At 45.2% G+C, this 18,973-nt stretch overlaps 1 protein-coding gene across 2 annotated transcripts in view; it reads right to left on the bottom strand.

The window, feature by feature from the left end:
• Window positions 1–18,973, bottom strand: part of dctn4 (dynactin 4) — a 139,312-nt gene that overhangs the window by 4,311 nt on the left and 116,028 nt on the right. For both annotated transcript variants that reach the window (XM_059990668.1, XM_059990667.1), the window contains exons 8-12: window positions 13,271–13,380; window positions 5,847–5,920; window positions 5,262–5,316; window positions 3,704–3,811; window positions 2,217–2,314 (exon numbers count right to left, since the gene is read on the bottom strand). In XM_059990668.1, the coding sequence (XP_059846651.1) occupies window positions 2,217–2,314; window positions 3,704–3,811; window positions 5,262–5,316; window positions 5,847–5,920; window positions 13,271–13,380 (445 nt within the window). The remainder of the gene's footprint in view (window positions 1–2,216; window positions 2,315–3,703; window positions 3,812–5,261; window positions 5,317–5,846; window positions 5,921–13,270; window positions 13,381–18,973) is intronic.

Here is an 18,973-nt window from a genome sequence, read left to right as displayed (position 1 = left end):
CACATTATAGATATAACCGTAAAACAAGGGAGCGGAATTAGGCCATTCACTCAGCCCATTCTATCATGGCTGCTTTATTATCCTTCCCAAACCCATTCTCCTGCCTTCTCCCTGTAACCTTTGACTCTCTGACTAATCAAGAATCTATCAACCTCTGCTTTAAATTTACCCAATGATTTAGCCACAACATCTGTCTGTGGCAATGAATTCCACAGATTCACTTCCCTCTGGTGAAAGAAATTCCTCCCCATCTTTATTCTAAATGGCCATTCTCTATTCTGAGGCTGCGCCCTCTAGTCCTAGACTCCCCCACTATAGGAAACATCCTCTCCACATCCACTCTATCTGTGTCCTCTGGTCCTAGACTCCCCCACTGTAGGAAACATCCTCTCCACATCCACTCTATCTGTGTCCTCTGGTCCTAGACTCCCCCACTATCGGAAACATCCTCTCCACATCCACTCTATCTGTGTCCTCTGGTCCTAGACTCCCCTACTATAGGAAACATCCTCTCCACATCCACTCTATCTGTGTCCTCTGGTCCTAGACTCCCCCACTGTAGGAAACATCCTCTCCACATCCACTCTATCTGTGTCCTCTGGTCCTAGACTCCCCCACTATCGGAAACATCCTCTCCACATCCACTCTATCTGTGTCCTCTGGTCCTAGACTCTTCCACTATAGGAAACATCCTCTCCACATCCACTCTATCTAGGCCTTTAACATTCAATAGGTTTCAATGAGAACCCCACCCATTCTTCTAAACTTCAGTGAGTACAGGCCCAGAGCCATCAAACACCCCTCACGTTAATCCTTTCATCCCCAGGATTGGTCTTGTAAATCTCCTCCAGACCATCTCTAATGCCAGTACATTCTTTCTTAAATAAGGGGTCTAAAACTGCTCCTGGAATTTGGAGGCAGAGTTAAGATGGCGCTAAACAGCGACTCCTTTGCTTGCATCTTTGGAAACAGCTCTATTTCCATCTTCAGTATCTTTATTTTCCCCTTTCAGGGTTCTTTTGAAGACCCTGACCTGGAGTTACATGCTGACTTCGGTTCTTTGAGGGAATCAGACCCATTCTCGGGGTTTCAGGACCGGCTGATATTCAGAACACCAAGGGTTCGGCCTGAGAGGAAGCCTAAGATCGCGGGGCCCTGGTGATGGGCAGATCGAGGGTCGGTGTCACTGCAGGAGACTCGTGTGTCGTTGGGGAGGCCTGAAAATCTTTTGCTGTGGGCCCGAAGACCCGAGATCTTTGCAAACTTCAGGCACAGAGCTTGTAAAAAGTGACAGAACAGACTTTTTAGCATTGTAAACCAGTGGGTTGTTGTTATGTCTCCTGCTCGATGTGAAAATGGGGGACACCGCTCTCTCCCTTATTAGGGAGAGAGAACCTGCAGGTTGCCGAATGCCGGATGAATTGCGATAGTCTTTGGGGTAACTGCAAGGTCTGTGTCTTTCCTATCGCTTAGCTCACACTTGTGCTCGGTAGCGGGTGGGCTTTTTTTTTGCCGGGGGGGGGGGGGGGGAGGCAGGTTATCGTTGCCTTGCTGCTGCTTACTCGCGAGGGGGGGAGCTGGGGGGGGGGTACTTTGGGGTTCTCATGTTTAACTGTTCTTCATTCTTTGGGGCATTTCTCTGTTTTTGTGGATGGTTGTGAAGAAAAAGCATTTCAGGATGTATATTGTATACATTTCTCTGACATTAAACTGAACCTTTGAACTCAATGTGTGGTCTGACCAAATCCCCAAAAAGGCATGCTTGCTCTTATCAATGCCAACATTGTAAATGACACTGAATCTGGAACACTCAATCTGCTTGAGGGACTCAGTGGGTTGGGAGGTGTCAGTGGTGTGGGAGGAACAGGTACTGTAGCATTAGGACAAGGACTGTTAGGATGGGAAACAGCTTCCTCCCCCAGTGGTGAGACCACTGAACTCTCTGCCATCCCCCAGATCTCTTCAAGTATGAAGCGCCAGTAGCCTGTTTACTTCTTAACTTGTGTAATATATATACACCCTAAGCTGAATGTCAATCTTCTGCAATATATTTTATTATTTGTGTTAATATTACTTTCTGTAGTGTGTCTGTGTGTGTTTTGTGTTTTTTAGTTATATGCACTGTGCTGTGCACCTTGCTCCAGTACACACGAGTACGGTTGAATAACTAAACTTCGACAATCCTTGAAGAACTGGGCTCAGCCCTCCTCACTCACTCTGGGTCATCGTGGAAATCCTGGGGCTCAGCCAGTTCGTCGTACTCAGCCGCTGCGTCCTTCCCAGCCAGAATGATCTCCTTCGAAGGAAGCGTGACCTAGAGACATGACAGGTCCCCATTGGGAAAGAGTGAGAGGTATGCATGCATATTACTGGTCACCCTGTTACAGGGTTACAGGTGGAGGCTTCCGAGAGGGTGCGGAAGAGGCCCATAAAACATGGAGCAAGTCAATTCAGCTACTCAAATATGGCTGGTTTATTATCCCTCTCAAACCCCTTCTCCCCACTTTAAATTTACCAAATGACATGGCCTGCAGCAACCATACACATCACCCCACACTCTGCCATAAATTGCCCGAAACAACCAAGCCTTCAGGGAGGACATCTGAATGTGTGTCTTCAGGTTCCTGTACCTCCTAGATAGCTGTAACACCCTGGGAAAGGTTTCACGTATAAGGTAATGGTCTTTCTGTAGAAGCAGTGCTTGGGTTATGGTGAGAGATAATGGGTGCTTTGGAATGTGAGCCATCCAATGAAGGGAGTGTGTTTTCTTGTGTGCCTGAGAACGAGGTGATCTGGGTCGTTTGTTCAGTGGAAGATTGGAAGAAAAGATACCACAACAGATAAGTGGTAGACAGCAGGACGGAGTGGGGCTGGGAGTCGAGAAGCCCGGAGAAATCGATGGAGGACCAGTGAGCGGAAGGGAAACTGTCAGCTCTAACTTGTGCACATTAGACTGTTTCATTACAATGGACCGTTTTCTTTTTGTTTTTCTTTACTAACCCTTCAGTCAAATTAAGAATTATAAAGCCAAATTGTTTAATTCAATATGTGCACTGTTATTTCATGGCACTGATTTGTAACAGGGGAACAGAACACACAGCGTCCACATACAGTAGGTTTTGCACTGTAACTTTCACATGTTAGGCGGGGCGAGGGATCGCTTTCCCTGAACTGACACCACCAAGTGAACCGAGGGTCACGTAGCGATGAAAAGAGGGCATGTCCTGGGTGATAGGGATCCTCAATGACAGATGCCACAGCGCAAACGAGGATGGGGGGTACAGCGCAAACCAGAAGGAAGGTTTGGTGGGGAGGGATGGAGGGGGTAAGCTACGAGAAGGAAGGGGATTGGGGTGCGGAGAGCGAGCTACCTAGAGAGGGGGAATGCCAGGCGCCTAGAGGGAAGCAGGGGAAAATTAAGCTGCCGAGAGAGGGCAGAGTGAGGCCTAGAAAGATGAGGAAAAGAGAGTGACAGAGAGTGACCTATTCAGAATGGAGGGAGAGGCCAGAGATTGATCTGCATTGAAGGGGAGCAAAGGGAGGGGGTTTGGGGGAACTTCACAATCCTGGCTTCTGCATTGGTGAGTGAGCGCTGTGCAGCATCCGTACGAACGGGAAGCCTGATAATGAGGGTAGAGAGATGCCAGAAGCCGTCTGGCCACACTGAGGGGTGGGAGAGTGGGAGCACGCAGCGAGCGAGTACCTTGGCAGTGCTGCACACATCATCTGGGTCAGACTCCTCACAGGGCAGCAGAGTTACGTGGGTGAGGTTCTCCACGGGGTTTGTCAGTGTCAGCAGCACCTGGCTCTCCTTAAACGACAACATTGAGAATATAAATCATCTGACTCTCCAACCAGCTGAACCACCTCCCCCTACCTCTACACACTCCATCAGGTCCATTAGCCAGTCCTCACCAGCAGGTCAGAGGTGAGAGGATCAGTAACTTTTTATTCATTAGCATCATGACTTGAGGGGATCTGTCCTGGAACCAGTACACAAGTACCAGCATCAACATGCTACAACAGCACCTCTACTTTCTTTGAAGTTTGCCAAGATTCAGCCTGTCACTAAAGTCTCTGACAAACCTCTAAGATGCACAGTGTAGAGTATCCTGACTGGTTGCATCACTGCCTTTTGTGGAAACACCAAAATCCAAGAACTGAAAGTCCACAGCAATACAGTCCAACACAGGAAAAGCCCTCCTCAGCACTGAATTCATTAACAAGGAAACTGTCGCAGGAAAGCAGCATCCATCATCAGGGACCCCCACTACCCAAGACATGCTCCCTTCTCACTACTACCATCAGGAAAGAGGTAGAGGAGACTCAGGTCCCACACCAACAGTTATCAGTTATCTTCAATCATCAGGCTCCTGAACTGGCATGGCCTTCACTCACCAGTAATCTGACCTGATTCTGCGATCTACAGACTCACTTTCAAGGACTCTTTACATTCTCTGTATTATTTTAACTTCCACACTGTCTTCTTTTACACATTGGTTGTTCATCAATCTCTGTTTATGTATATTTGTCTTTGTTTATTTCCCCTAAAAAATGCCTGCAAGAAAATGAATGTCAGGGTAGTATATAGTGACATCTGTACTTTAATAATAACTTCACTTGAACACTCGTGCTCATACTCCCATCCTGCTCCAGCTTTCAACCCCACCCCGACAACTCTGCCCGATCAGATACAGGGTGGGGAAAACTGGTCAACACTTCGACCAAGGCACTCAATGAACACATTTTAATAATTATGATCTTTCGAATTAATTCAATGAAAACTTCAATATTAATTATTTTTAATACTGAAACGTTTAACAATGAAGTTTCATTGTATTGATTTTTTTTTAATTGTTTTATAATTATAGCATGTTTCAGCAAATAGACTGCGGTTCTGATGAAGTTCCATCAATCTGGAACTCTTACTGATTCTTTCCCTCCGGATTCTGCCTGACCTGCTGAAGATTTCAAAACCTTTCTGCACTTCAGTTTCAGATTTCCAGTATCTGCTGTTTCTGTACAATAAAATGGACTCTTGGCCTCACAATCGACCTCATTCTGATCTTACACTTCATCGCTTACCTGCACTATATTCTTTTGGTAGCTCTTACACTTTATCCCGCATTGTTTGGTTCTACCTCAGTGCAATCATCTGGTCTGTATAAACAGTGTGCAAGACAAGCTTTTCACTGCATCTTTGTACATGTGACAATAATAAATCAATAACAATTTTTCTTCTGAAATGGGACCATACTTGCCTTCATGTAACGCAGATTGGGAATGGTCAAAATTCGCACCTCTGGAACATAGTTGCTGCGGAAAAGGAGAATTGGGACATTTAGAAAAAGGTTTACAAGGACGCTGCCAGGACTAGAGGTCTCCACTTTAAACCAACACCGATTCCCATCAACTGTCTAAATGTGAGCTTGCAGGTGAGGAACGCAATCATTGGGTTGAGTTGAATGGAACATGAGATTAGTGTAGGATTAATGTTAGCTGCTCTGAGGCATGGGTTCTCATATGCCATGGATCAGTATCATTCAGCAAGGGGTCCATGGATCCCAGGTTGGGAACCCGAACTTGAACTGAGTTGGTCAAAGAGCCAGAATCCATCCAGTATGACAATCTCGGGCTGATCACTGTTCAAAGAAGTTTAAAGGGATGGTGCAGGAAGGAAAGGAGAAAATATTGAAGGAGAATAAGGTCACTGGAGCAGAGATTGGGAACTGCAAGTCATCAGTGATACACGGCATCACCTGTCAATTTATACTCTGATCTTTGAGGTGAGTGGCCAACTTTTCCCAAACACCACCACACTGAGTCAAAGGACAGAATGCACTTACACAGCAACCAGCTGGATCTTGAACTTGATCGACGTTGGGTTGAACTCGGGCTTGCTCAGGTTGTGCTCACACTTCTACGGTGCACAGGCCATGGGACGCATGGTGGAGAGCGTGGAAAAGGTGGAAAGCAACAGAAATCAAACTGATGTCTTGCCAAAACGTACCGAATAAACCACATCTGAAATCACACTCTCGACTAAACAATCAGATTAACAAGCCTGAGCTTTAAAATATTTTTCTTCCCAAAATTGGTTGTATTAAATGATGTTGAAATAGAGATCTGTCTGGTTCCGTACACAATAAGAGCCTTAAAATTTAATAATACAATCAATGTCTGTGGAGGCTGCAGAGAGCCTGCCCTGGGACTGGAGGACAGTCTGTGTGTATGCGCATGGGTGGGATGCAAGGAAAGGCCTGCTTTTTCTCAGAAAGAATGTGCTGGTGTTGGAGAGGGTCCAGAGGAGTTTTACAAGAAAGACACTGGAATGAAAGAGTGGACATATGAGAAGCGTTTGATGGCTCTAGGCTGACACTCGCTGGAGTTTAGAAGACTACGGGGGAGGGGGGATCTCACTGAAGCCTAATGAATACTGAAAGGCCTGGATAAAGTGAATGTGGACAGAATGTTTCCTGTAATGGGGAAGTCTTGGACCAGAGGGCACAGACTCAGAATAGAAGGATGTCTCTTTAGAACAGAGATGAGGAATATCTTCAAAGGGTGAAAAATCTCTGGAATTAATTGTGGAAGCCAGGTCATTTGTTATATTTATGGCGGAGGGTGGAGAGCCTCAAAGGTTACAGGGGGAAGGCAGGAGAATGGGGTTGAGAGGGATAATAAACAGGGATAATAAAGGGGGATAATAGAGGGGTTGGAGCAGATTCAATGGAGCAAGTTGCCCAATTCTGTTCTTATACTTTATGGTGTCTCCGGGACAAATATCATTTGTTCACAATAAAATCAACTACTGGAAACAAGACTACGCTCATTTTTCACTCTGATGTTGTGGGAATTTGAACAGAAGCCAAGTGATATTTATTGGAAACTGCCCACATCTGTTCTGATGAAGAATTCATTCAGAATGTTTCACTATTTATTAGGAGTTTGAGGAGACTTGGTATGACACCAAAGACACTCAAATTTCTACAGACATACTGTGGAGAGCATCATCATCTGATACGGAAGGCTAAGTATCTCCACGTTTCCAGTGCCAACATAGCACATCCACAACTGACTAACCCTAACCTGTACGTCTTTGGACTGCAGGAGGAAACTGGAGCACCCAGAGGAAACCTATGCAGCAATGGGGAGAACGAGCAAACTCCTTACAGACAGCGGCGGGAAGTCAACCCCAATCACTGATCACTGGCTGGAGCTGAAAAATACCTCTCTCTGGAGAAGAGAGTTTGAGATTCATCAACCTCTACCAGGAGAAATTTCTATATTTTAAATAATTGGCCTCTTATCTTCAAATTCTAACCCCTAAACACACATAAAATGCTAGAGGACCTCAGCAGTCATCTGTGAATGGAAATGAACAGTCGACATTTTGGGCTGAGACCTTCATCACGATGGAACATCTATCTCCTCGTTGGAGATACTTCTGGTGAAAGCCATTATTCTACTGTTGATGTAGAATGGAGAGCATTCTAACTGGTTGCATCACCATCTTGTATGGAAGGGCCAAGGCACAAGATCGAAAAAAGCTGCATAAAGTTGGAAGCAACACAAAATGCTGGAGGAACTCAGCAGGCCAGGCATCATCTATGGAAAAGAGTATAGTCGATGTTTCAGGCTGAAACCCTTCAGCAGTATGAAAGGTCTCAGTCTGAAAAGTCAAAAATATTCTTTTCCTTAGATGCCGCCTGGCCTGCTGAGTTCCTGCAGCATTTTGTGTGCGTTGCTTGGATTTCCAGCATCTGCAGATTTCCTCATTTGCAAAAAGTTGTAAACTCAGCCACCTCCGTCATGGCACTAGCCTTCCCAACATCTTCAGAAGATGATGCCTCCAAAGCCCATCAGTACGGACCCCATCACCCAGGACATGCCCTCTTCTCATTGCTACCACCATGGAGAAGATACAGGAGCCTCAAGACACTCACTCGATGTTTGTTTCAGGAACAGTTTCTTCTCCCTCCACCATCAGACAATGAACCTATGTACACTACCTATTTTTTTCTCTTTTGCTCTCTCTTTGCACTACCTATTTAATTTATTCTTACACACACAGTATATCTTAAAGTAACTTATTTTTTATAATATATTGCAATATGCTGCTGTCACAAAACAACAAATTTCACAAGTTATGCCAATGATGTTAAACCTGATTCTGATTCTGGGATAAGAAAAGTTTAGGTGAGGGACATGCAGTTTAGAAGGGATCAGAAGAGATAAATTCTTTCTGCTCAGGGAGTGGTTGTAATCTCAAATGTGGTGTCTCCATTCCAAAAGTATCTTGACAAGGATTTAAATCAAGTTTGGTTGAATGACAATTAAAATTGAAGAGTTTGTTCTGATAGAAAAATCATTCAGAACCTTACAGTACTGGCTACAGTTTTAAAACCAAGTAACTCAAAGCTAATGAATCAGCTTTTATTTCACAAGACCAATTTAACAGTGGAAAGCAAATGCCTCCAGTTAAAGCAGGAGCTAACCACAAGTCAAATGATTTTGCCTGGTTCTGCTTTTCACTGTATCTCGGTACATCTGACAAGAATAAACCAATTCCAATTGCTTGGTGGGTATGTAGTTCTTGTGGCTGTTGGTAAAATTCCATCTTCCCCATCACATCCTGGTGTAATTCTACACTGTCATCATAGTCAGCATCCTCACATCAACCAGTACTGTCTGGTTTGGTGATTCCTTTTTCCCCAGAGCATCCAGGTGTAATACACTGTGATCATAGACACCATCCTCCCACAATATACAGAAACTACAGGAACACACAGGTCAGCAGAAAAGGTCACTGGCTGCAGTCTATCATCACCACAGGACTCCTATGTGTCTGACACAAAGAAACAGGCTGGAAAAATTCACTACCCACCCTGCAAACTGCCCATGTCAAAAGCTCCATTCTGGAAAGTGCTAGAGGTCTGTTAAAATAAAAACTTCACATCTTAGAAATTTCTTTCTCCAGTTAATTGATCAAACATTCTAGTTAGCCCCATCCAGCACAGTTACCCAAGTCACTGCACTGTAAAAACATTAAACTACTTTTTAGAATATGTTTACATTGCAAATACACGCCGTGCTTTATATATTTTAACATATTCTATGGCCTATCTGTCCTTCCAACTTTACATAATTCTTTAGAACTGTTGAATGTTTTTTGTTGCTGCCTGTAGCCCCAGCAAACTCCTAATACATGGAAATGAGTATGGTGAATAAAGTTGATTCCTGATGCAATGCATCAAACATGTGTAATCTCCACCACACTATGAGATGGAGCATTAGGAATGAAAGCACATTTATAAATGTTGTGTGTGATTGTGGCTTTTAAACTTCCAAGTATAATTGTATTGAAATATACAATTATATATAAATATAAAATATACAATTGGGGATCTTATTGAAACGTATAAAATTCTAAAGTGATTGGACAGGCTAGATGCAGGAAGATTGTTTCCAATGTTGGGGAAGTCCAGAACGAGGGGTCACAGTTTAAGGATAAAGGGGAAGCCTTTTAGGACCGAGATGAGGAAAAACTTCTTCACACAGAGAGTGGTGAATCCATGGAATTCTCTGCCACAGGAAACAGTTGAGGCCGGTTCATTGGCTATATTTAAGAGGAAGTTAGATATGGCCCATGTGGCTAAAGGGATCGGGGGTATGGAGAGAAAGCAGGTACAGGGTTCTGAGATGGATGATCAGCCATGATCATACTGAATGGTGGTGCAGGCTCGAAGGGCCGAATGGCCTACTCCTGCACCTTTTTTCTATGTTTCTATGTATGTGGGACAGATCTGGCCACACCAAAGATATTAGTCCTTAAGAGATAGGAGATTTAGGTCATTCGGGCTATCACGTTTGCTTCACCATTCCATCATGGCTGATTTATCATCCCTCTCAACCCCACTCTCCTGCTTTCTCCCCATAACCTTAGATACTGTGACTATTTAAGAACCTATCAACCTTCACTTTAAATATATCCATTGACTTGGCCTCCACAGCCGTATGTGGCAACGAATTCCAGATTCACCACCATCAAACTGAAGAAACTCCTCCTCATCTCTATTCTAAATGGACGTCCCTCTTTTCTGAGGCTGTGTCCTCTGGTCCTAAACGCCCCCACTACAGGAAACATCCTCTCCACATCCACTCTATCTGTGTCCTCTGGTCCTAGACTCCCCCACTATAGGAAACATCCTCTCCACATCCACTCTATCTGTGTCCTCTGGTCCTAGACTCCCCCACTATAGGAAACATCCTCTCCACATCCACTCTATCTGTGTCCTCTGGCCCTAGACTCCCCCACTATAGGAAACATCCTCTCCACATCCACTCTATCTGTGTCCTCTGGTCCTAGACTCCCCCACTATAGGAAACATCCTCTCCACATCCACTCTATCTGTGTCCTCTGGTCCTAGACTCCCCCACTATAGGAAACATCCTCTCCACATCCACTCTATCTGTGTCCTCTGGTCCTAGACTCCCCCACTATAGGAAACATCTTCTCCACATCCACTCTATCTGTGTCCTCTGGTCCTAGACTCCCCCACTATACGAAACATCCTCTCCACATCCACTCTATCTGTGTCCTCTGGCCTTAGACTCCCCCACTATACGAAACATCCTTTCCACATCCACTCTATCTGTGCCCTCTGGCCCTAGACTCCCCCACTATAGGAAACATCCTATCCACATCCACTCTATCTGTGCCCTCTGGCCCTAGACTCCCCCACTATAGGAAACATCCTATCCACATCCACTCTATCTGTGCCCTCTGGTCCTAGACTCCCCCACTATAGGAAACATTCTCTCCACATCCACTCTATCTGTGCCCTCTGGTCCTAGACTCCCCCACTATAGGAAACATTCTCTCCACATCCACTCTATCTGTGCCCTCTGGTCCTAGACTCCCCCACTATAGGAAACATCCTCTCCACATCCACTCTATCTGTGCCCTCTGGTCCTAGACTCCCCCACTATAGGAAACATCCTCTCCACATCCACTCTATCTGTGTCCTCTGGTCCTAGATTCCCCCACTATAGGAAACATCCTATCCACATCCACTCTATCTGTGTCCTCTGGTCCTAGATTCCCCCACTATAGGAAACATCCTCTCCACATCCACTCTATCTGTGTCCTCTGGTCCTAGACTCCCCCACTATAGGAAACATCCTCTCCACATCCACTCTATCTGTGTCCTCTGGTCCTAGACTCCCCCACTATAGGAAACATCCTCTCCACATCCACTCTATCTGTGTCCTCTGGTCCTAGACTCCCCCACTATAGGAAACATCTTCTCCACATCCACTCTATCTGTGTCCTCTGGTCCTAGACTCCCCCACTATACGAAACATCCTCTCCACATCCACTCTATCTGTGTCCTCTGGCCTTAGACTCCCCCACTATACGAAACATCCTTTCCACATCCACTCTATCTGTGCCCTCTGGCCCTAGACTCCCCCACTATAGGAAACATCCTATCCACATCCACTCTATCTGTGCCCTCTGGCCCTAGACTCCCCCACTATAGGAAACATCCTATCCACATCCACTCTATCTGTGCCCTCTGGTCCTAGACTCCCCCACTATAGGAAACATTCTCTCCACATCCACTCTATCTGTGCCCTCTGGTCCTAGACTCCCCCACTATAGGAAACATTCTCTCCACATCCACTCTATCTGTGCCCTCTGGTCCTAGACTCCCCCACTATAGGAAACATCCTCTCCACATCCACTCTATCTGTGCCCTCTGGTCCTAGACTCCCCCACTATAGGAAACATCCTCTCCACATCCACTCTATCTGTGTCCTCTGGTCCTAGATTCCCCCACTATAGGAAACATCCTATCCACATCCACTCTATCTGTGTCCTCTGGTCCTAGATTCCCCCACTATAGGAAACATCCTCTCCACATCCACTCTATCTGTGTCCTCTGGTCCTAGACTCCCCCACTATAGGAAACATCCTCTCCACATCCACTCTATCTGTGTCCTCTGGTCCTAGACTCCCCCACTATAGGAAACATCCTCTCCACGTCTAGGCCCCTCAGTATCCAGCACCTTTGTTACGAAGGTGGAGCAACTCTGAGGGGCCAAAGGGTACAAAGTCGACCCCTCCTTTTTGAGAATCGCAAGAGATTGCTATTATTTCGGGTCTGGGACCCAGGAAATGACAGAGATACACATCATGAGAGAGAGAGACGCAGAATACACAAGGTTTGGAATGTCTCCTGACATCAGCGGAATGGAACCACTGATTACTGCCATTGTCTCTTGGAGACGGAATTGTGCATTGAGTACATTGAAACCCCTCAGGGGACAACCAGAGTGGTCTGGTTGAGGGATTGCATCATCCCAACCTGATTGACATCTGAGACCCCGTGAGTAAGGATAAAAGAGGGGTCTGGGGAACACCCCTTCAGACGCACCAGCAGAAACGCTAGAAATCCCGTGACAGCATTTTATAGCGAAAGCTGCTGGGGGCTCGTGTGCGTCCTCCCTTGCCTGGGTGGCGGGCTCACCACGGAAGAACGGTTTAGCTAAAGGAGAGGCCACAATTGAACGGCCACGACAACGAGACACCTGACGGATCAAAATCATAAAGGAGGGTTGGCAAAACCCGTAGCGGTAAATGTTCCCATTCTTTCTCTTTCTCTCTAACAATTGCAACACAGCGACAACCAAAAGAGACGGCAGCTTGTGTGAACTGCAGTGAACTTTATATTTCCATCGGACAATACATTATCCCCTAGACAACGATAGAGCTTATTTCTTATTATTATTATACCCGCACTTTTAGTTTTAGTATTGACGACGTATATTATCTGTATATTTGCATTGATATTATTTTTGTGTATTTTTACTAATACGGACGTCTCTATCTTTGCTGGTAAGTCACCCAGTTACGGGGTTCGTAACACCTTTAAAGTGACATCACCATCGAAGACATCTTCAAGAGCCAATGCCCCGAGGAGGAGGAATCCATCATTAAATAAATGCCCTCTTCTCATTACTCCCGTCTTGGAGGAGGTACAGGATCCTCGAGACAAGCACTCACCAACCACTTGGAGCAACCCCTTCCCTACCCCGTCATCAGATTTCTGAATGATCCATGAACACTACCCCTCTATTACTCTTTTGCACAATTTGTTTTATTAGAGGCAGAAAATTGAGGACATCCTCTCTATCTAGGATTCACAGTACACACTCCATCCCCCCCCCCAACCAAGAAACAAACTGATTGTATTTGTGGACTTACCCGGCAGCGCAGTGAGCGCTTTATCAGGAGGTGCTTGTGCTTTGGATGTAACTGGGAAGCACTTATGGGTTGAAAATCTGGCTGCATCAATCGTTGGTGAAGGGTGGTCACTGCAGGAATAAAAGCAAAGGAATCACACAGGGCGAGACAAGACACAGCGGGCACCTCTTAACTCACCCAGTCAGAGCCTCAACCCCCCCCTGGGGTTGAGAGCAAGCCGCCAATCTGCATTAACTGTTTCAATGCACCCATTTATCAAAGATTTTGTAGACAGCTGGTAGAGACGCTGCCCCACAACCCAGAGAGCCAGGTCCAATCCTGACCTCAGGCACTGTGACTGCACGTTCTCCCAGTGACCACGTGGCTTACCGCCAGACGTTCTGCTTTCACACCTTAGTCCACAACGTGCCAACCTCAATGTGACCCTTCTGCAGCAGTCCCCAGTACTAAACAAACTGCTGCTGGTGACCCTCACAGATTTCTTATGACACAACCTCAGCTCCAATAATGATTGTTCAAAGTCAAATCCTTTATCAATCCTGTGCTGTGCGACTCTCCACAATGTGGTGGATACAGCCCTGTCCATCACCGAGCACATGTACAAGGAGCGCTGCCACAAAGCACCATCGTCATCAGGGACCCCATCATCCAGGTTTTGCTCTTCTCACTGCTGCCATCGGGCAGGTGGTACAGGAACCTCAGGACCCACATCACCAGATTCAGGAACAGTTGTTACCCCCTCAACCATCGGGCTTTTGAACCAGAGGGGATAACTCTACTCACCTCAACAATAAACTGATCACTGAACACAACCAATGGACTCACTTTCAAGGACTCTACAGCTCAAGTTTCCAATAGTAATTATTTATTACTGTTTTTGTATTTGCACAGTTTATTTTCTTTGGTGCATTGGTTGCCTGTCAGTCTTCGTGTGTACTTTTTTCATTGATTTTATTGTGTTTCTTGTACTTACTGTGAATGAAAATCAATCTCAAGTGTACATTGTACATGGTGACATACATGTACTTTGATAAAAGTTCACTTTGAACTCCTGCCTGTCAGAAAGCTGTGGGACCAGCACTGAATACAACGCATCTTCAGCTGTTGGCTTCACAGTAACTGAATAACTTCCTTCTTGCACTCTCCTGAGAGTGAATTGCATAAATGCTGGAGCTTTCTATTAATCAATAACAGAGGCTACCTTCCTGTGCTGTGCTCTTGAGAGTGCCCATTTTATGTTAGAGCTCTCTATCAATCAATAACGCAGGCTATCTTCCTGTGCTGTGCTCTCTTGAGAACGCCTCACTTTATGCTGCAACTCTATCAATCAACATAACAGAAGGAAATCTGAAGTAACTGGCTGACTGCTGGGAATACAGTGGCCTCACAGCCAGTAACTGGAGGATTAAAGCAATTCATAACTAGAGTAGGTGTCAAAGGAGATTTACAGGGCAAGTTTTGTCTTTACAGGCAGCAGTGGAGGCCTAGACTGCTCTGCCAGGGATGGTACTGGAGGTAAATACCGATAAAGATGTTTAAGATAAATGCAAGAGATTTTGTCGATGTCGGAGATGAGGAATTCAGCAGGTTAGGGAGCATGTATGAGGGGAATAAACAATCGACGTTTCATAGAAAACATGGGCCCTTCGGCCCACAAAGCTGTGCTGAACATGTCCCTATTTTAGAATTACCTAGGCTTTACCCATAGCCCTGTATTTTTCTAAGCTCCATGTACCCATCCAGGAGTCTCTGGAAAGACCCTATTGTTTCTGCCTCTGGCAGCCCATTCCACGCACTCACCACTCTCGGCGTAAAAACTTAACCCTGACATCTCTGTACCTACTCTCCAGTACCTTAAACTATGCCCTCTCCTGCTAGCCATTTCAGCCCTGGGAAAAAGCCTCTGACTATCCACATGATCAATGCCTCTCATTATCTTGTACACCTCTATCATGTCACCTCTCATCCCCCATCGCTCCAAGGAGAAAAGGCCGAGTTCACTCAACCTATTCTCATAAGGAATGCTCCCCAATCCAGGCAACAACCTTGTAAATCTCCTCTGCACTCTTTCTATGGTTTCCACGTCCTTCCAATAGTGAAGCGACCAGAATTGAGCACAGTACCCCAAGTGGGGTCTGACCAGAGTACTATATAGCTGCAACAATACCTCTTGGCTCTTAAACTCAATCCCTCGATTAATGAAGGCCAATGTGCCGTATGCCTTCTTAACCAGAGAGGCAACCCGCATAGCAGCTTTGAGTGTCCTATGGACTTGGATCCCAAGATCCCTCTGATCCTCCACACGGCCAAGAGTCTTACCATTAATGCTTATATTGTGCCATCATATTTGACCTACCAAAATGAACCATCTCACACTTATCTGGGTTGAATTCCATCTATCACTTCTCAGCCCAGTTTTGCATCCTATCAATGTCCCATTGTAACCCCTGATAGCACTCCACACTATCCACAACACCCCCAACTTTTGTGTCATCAGCAAATTTATTAACCCATCCCTCCACTTCCTCATCCAGGTCACTTATAAAAATCACAAAGAGCAGGGGTCCCAGACAGATCCCTGAGGCACACCACTGGTCACTGACCTCCATGCAGAATATGACCCGTCTACAACTTCTCTTTGCCTTCTGTGCGCAAGCCAGTTCTGGATCCACAAAGCAATGTCCCCTTGGATCTCATGCCTCCTTACTTTCTCAATAAGCCTTGCATGGAGTACCTTGTCATATGCCTTGCTAAAATCCATATACACTACATCTACGGCTCTAGCTTCATCAATGTGCTTAGTCACAGCCTCAAAATATTCAATCAGGCTGGTAAGGCACAACCTGCCCTTGACAAAGCCATGCTGACTATTCCTAATCATATTATACCTCTCCAAATGTTCATAAATCCTGCCTCTCAGGATCTTCTCCATCAACTTACCAACCACTGAAGTAAGACTCACTGGTCTATAATTTCCTGGGCTATCTCTACTCCCTTTCTTGAATAAGGGAAAAACATCTGCAACCCCCCAATCCTCCGGAACCTCTCCTTTGCATCATCATTGCAAAGATCATTCCCAGAGGCTCACCAATCTCCTCCCTCGCTTCCCACAGTAGCCTGGGGTACATCTCATCTGGTCCTGGTGACTTACCCAATTTGATGCTTTCCAAAAGCTCCAGCACATCCTCTTTCTTAATATCTACATTCTCAAGCTTTTCAGTCCACTGCAAATCATCCCTACAATCGCCAGGATCCTTTTCCGTAGTGAATATTGAAGCAAAGTATTCATTAAGTCCCTCCACTATTTCCTCCGGTTCCACACACACTTTTCCACTGTCACACTTGATTGGTCCTATTCTCTCATGTCTTATCTTCTTGCTCTTCACATACTTTGGGATTTTCCTTAATTCTGTCCGCCAAGGCCTTCTCATGGCCCCTTCTGGCTCTCCTAATTTCATTCTTAAGCTCCTTCCTGCTAGCTTTATAATCTTCTAGATTCATATCATTACCTAGGTTTTTGAACCTTTCATAAGCTCTTCTTTTCTTCTTGACTACATTTACAACAGCCTTTGTGCACCATACCATCCTTTCCATGTCTCATTGGAACGTACCTACTCAGAACCCCATGCAAATATCCCTTGAACATTTGTCACATTTCTTCGGTACGTTTTCCTGAGAACATGTTTCCAATTTATGCTTCCAAGTTTCTGCCTGATAGCCTCATAGTTCCCCTTACTCCAATTAAACATTTCCCTAACTTGTCTGTTCCTATCCCTCTCCAAAGCTGTAGTAAAGGAGATAGAATTGTGATCACTATCTCCAAGATGCTCTCCTACTGAGAGACCCGACACCTGACCAGGTTCATTTCCCAATACCAAATCAAGTACAGCCTCTCCTCTTGTAGGCTTATCTACATATTGTGTTAAGAAACCTTCCTGAACACGCTTAACAAACTCCACTCCAAATAAACCCCTCACTCCATGGAGATGCCAATCAATATTTGGGAAATTAAAATCACCCAACCACAACAACCCTGTTATTATTACTCCTTTCCAGAATCTGTCTCCCTATCTGCTCCTCGATGTCCCTGTTACTATTGGGTAGTCTATAAAAAAATACCCAGTAGAATTTCAGGCAGAGACCCTTCATCAGGATCAGAACGGAAGGTGGCAGAAATCAGATTAAGAAGGTGAGAGGGAGGGTGGGAGCACAAACTGACAGGCGATAGATGAGACCAGGTGAAGGTGGGTGGGGTGGAGCGGGGGGGGGGGGGGGAGAGTAATCGGAAGTGAGAAGAGAAGGAGAGGGGAACCAGAATATGGAATAGAAGAGAGAAGGGGGAAGGCAGAGAAATTACTTGAAGTTGGAGAAACCGATGTTCATGTTAGCAGGTTCAAGCCTATCTAGACAGATGGCTGCCTAAAATAATCAATTGTTTGGTCAACTGGAGATCCTTTATCTTGGTGTTATGAATTGGAGAGGTGGTCTGAGTGAGTATTGATACAAAGGAAACCGTAGAATTCATTACTCAAAAGTATTAACCTAGAGTCAATATCTTTCCATTGTATTTGCGCAAAGACAATAAGGTGCACACTTTGAATTAATGAAGAGTTATGAAGTGAATTGTCTAACCCAGGTCAGTGCGTGTGAGGTCACCAGTCTGCCTGAAAAACACAAAGTTCACAACATGCCTTCAGATGGACTAGTTCACCACTTATTAAGAGTTGTTCATTGCATGCTAATTATTTTATTTTAGATTGACAGCACAGAACAGGCTCTTCCAGTTCAAGGGGCTGCACCCCCCAGCAACCCAGCTACTTAACCCTAGCCTAGCCACAGGACAATTTACAATGACCAATTAATCTATTAGCAGTACACCTTTGGACTGTGAGAGAAAACTGGCGCACCCAAAGGAAACCAACGGGGCCACAGGCAGGAACGTACTAACTCTTTACAGATGAGGTCAGAATTGCACTCCAAACTCTGACGCCCTGTAGCAGCATCGTGCTAAGTGCTACACTACCATGGCATCGTTGAGAGCTGTTAGGAACAGACTATTACAAATAATTCACTTCTTGGTACTTGGTTCTTCTTGGAACAATAGTTCACTGTGAGAATGTGAAGACAGTAAGGGGTACGTGTAGCAAAATATATAGACAGGACCAGTGGGAGGATATGTTATTGAGGAAGAAGCTAAGATAAGATTCCAGACAGCAGGTGGCAACCATAAAGAAAAGGGAACCTGCAACCACAGGACAAAGTATTTGGCAAAGTATTTTGAGCTATATACCTATTTTGAGTGTTTTGCTTGCGTCCATACCCATTCCGAGTATTACGCTTGCGTCTATGCTTATTCCGAGTATTTCGCGTGCTCAGCTATGCAATAGTCAATCAATTGATGAATTTGAATCGGTAACCATATTTGTGAATGTAGTATCCTGCTTTTGGGTATAAGTATGACCTTCGTAAGCCGACAAATTGGGAGTTGGCTACCTCACGCCCGAAGTGCGTGGGGCTGCGAACTCCTCTCTGAATAAAAACCGTTTCAGAGGTAATTTCGTGTCTCTGGTGTTTTTCCTCAACTGAGCAGGTTAATAATTTCAGGCTGACATTAATGAATTTGTTTATAATGAATTGTGATAAGTCAATAATCTGCCTGCACTAGTTCACAACATGCCATCAGAGGTAATAGTTCAGTGTGTG

Source organism: Hypanus sabinus, chromosome 15 (genome assembly GCF_030144855.1).
Source record: "Hypanus sabinus isolate sHypSab1 chromosome 15, sHypSab1.hap1, whole genome shotgun sequence".
Classification (NCBI taxonomy): Eukaryota; Metazoa; Chordata; class Chondrichthyes; order Myliobatiformes; family Dasyatidae; genus Hypanus; species Hypanus sabinus.
Note: the sequence above shows the minus strand (reverse complement) of the source record. Positions and strands in the feature narration are given on the sequence as shown.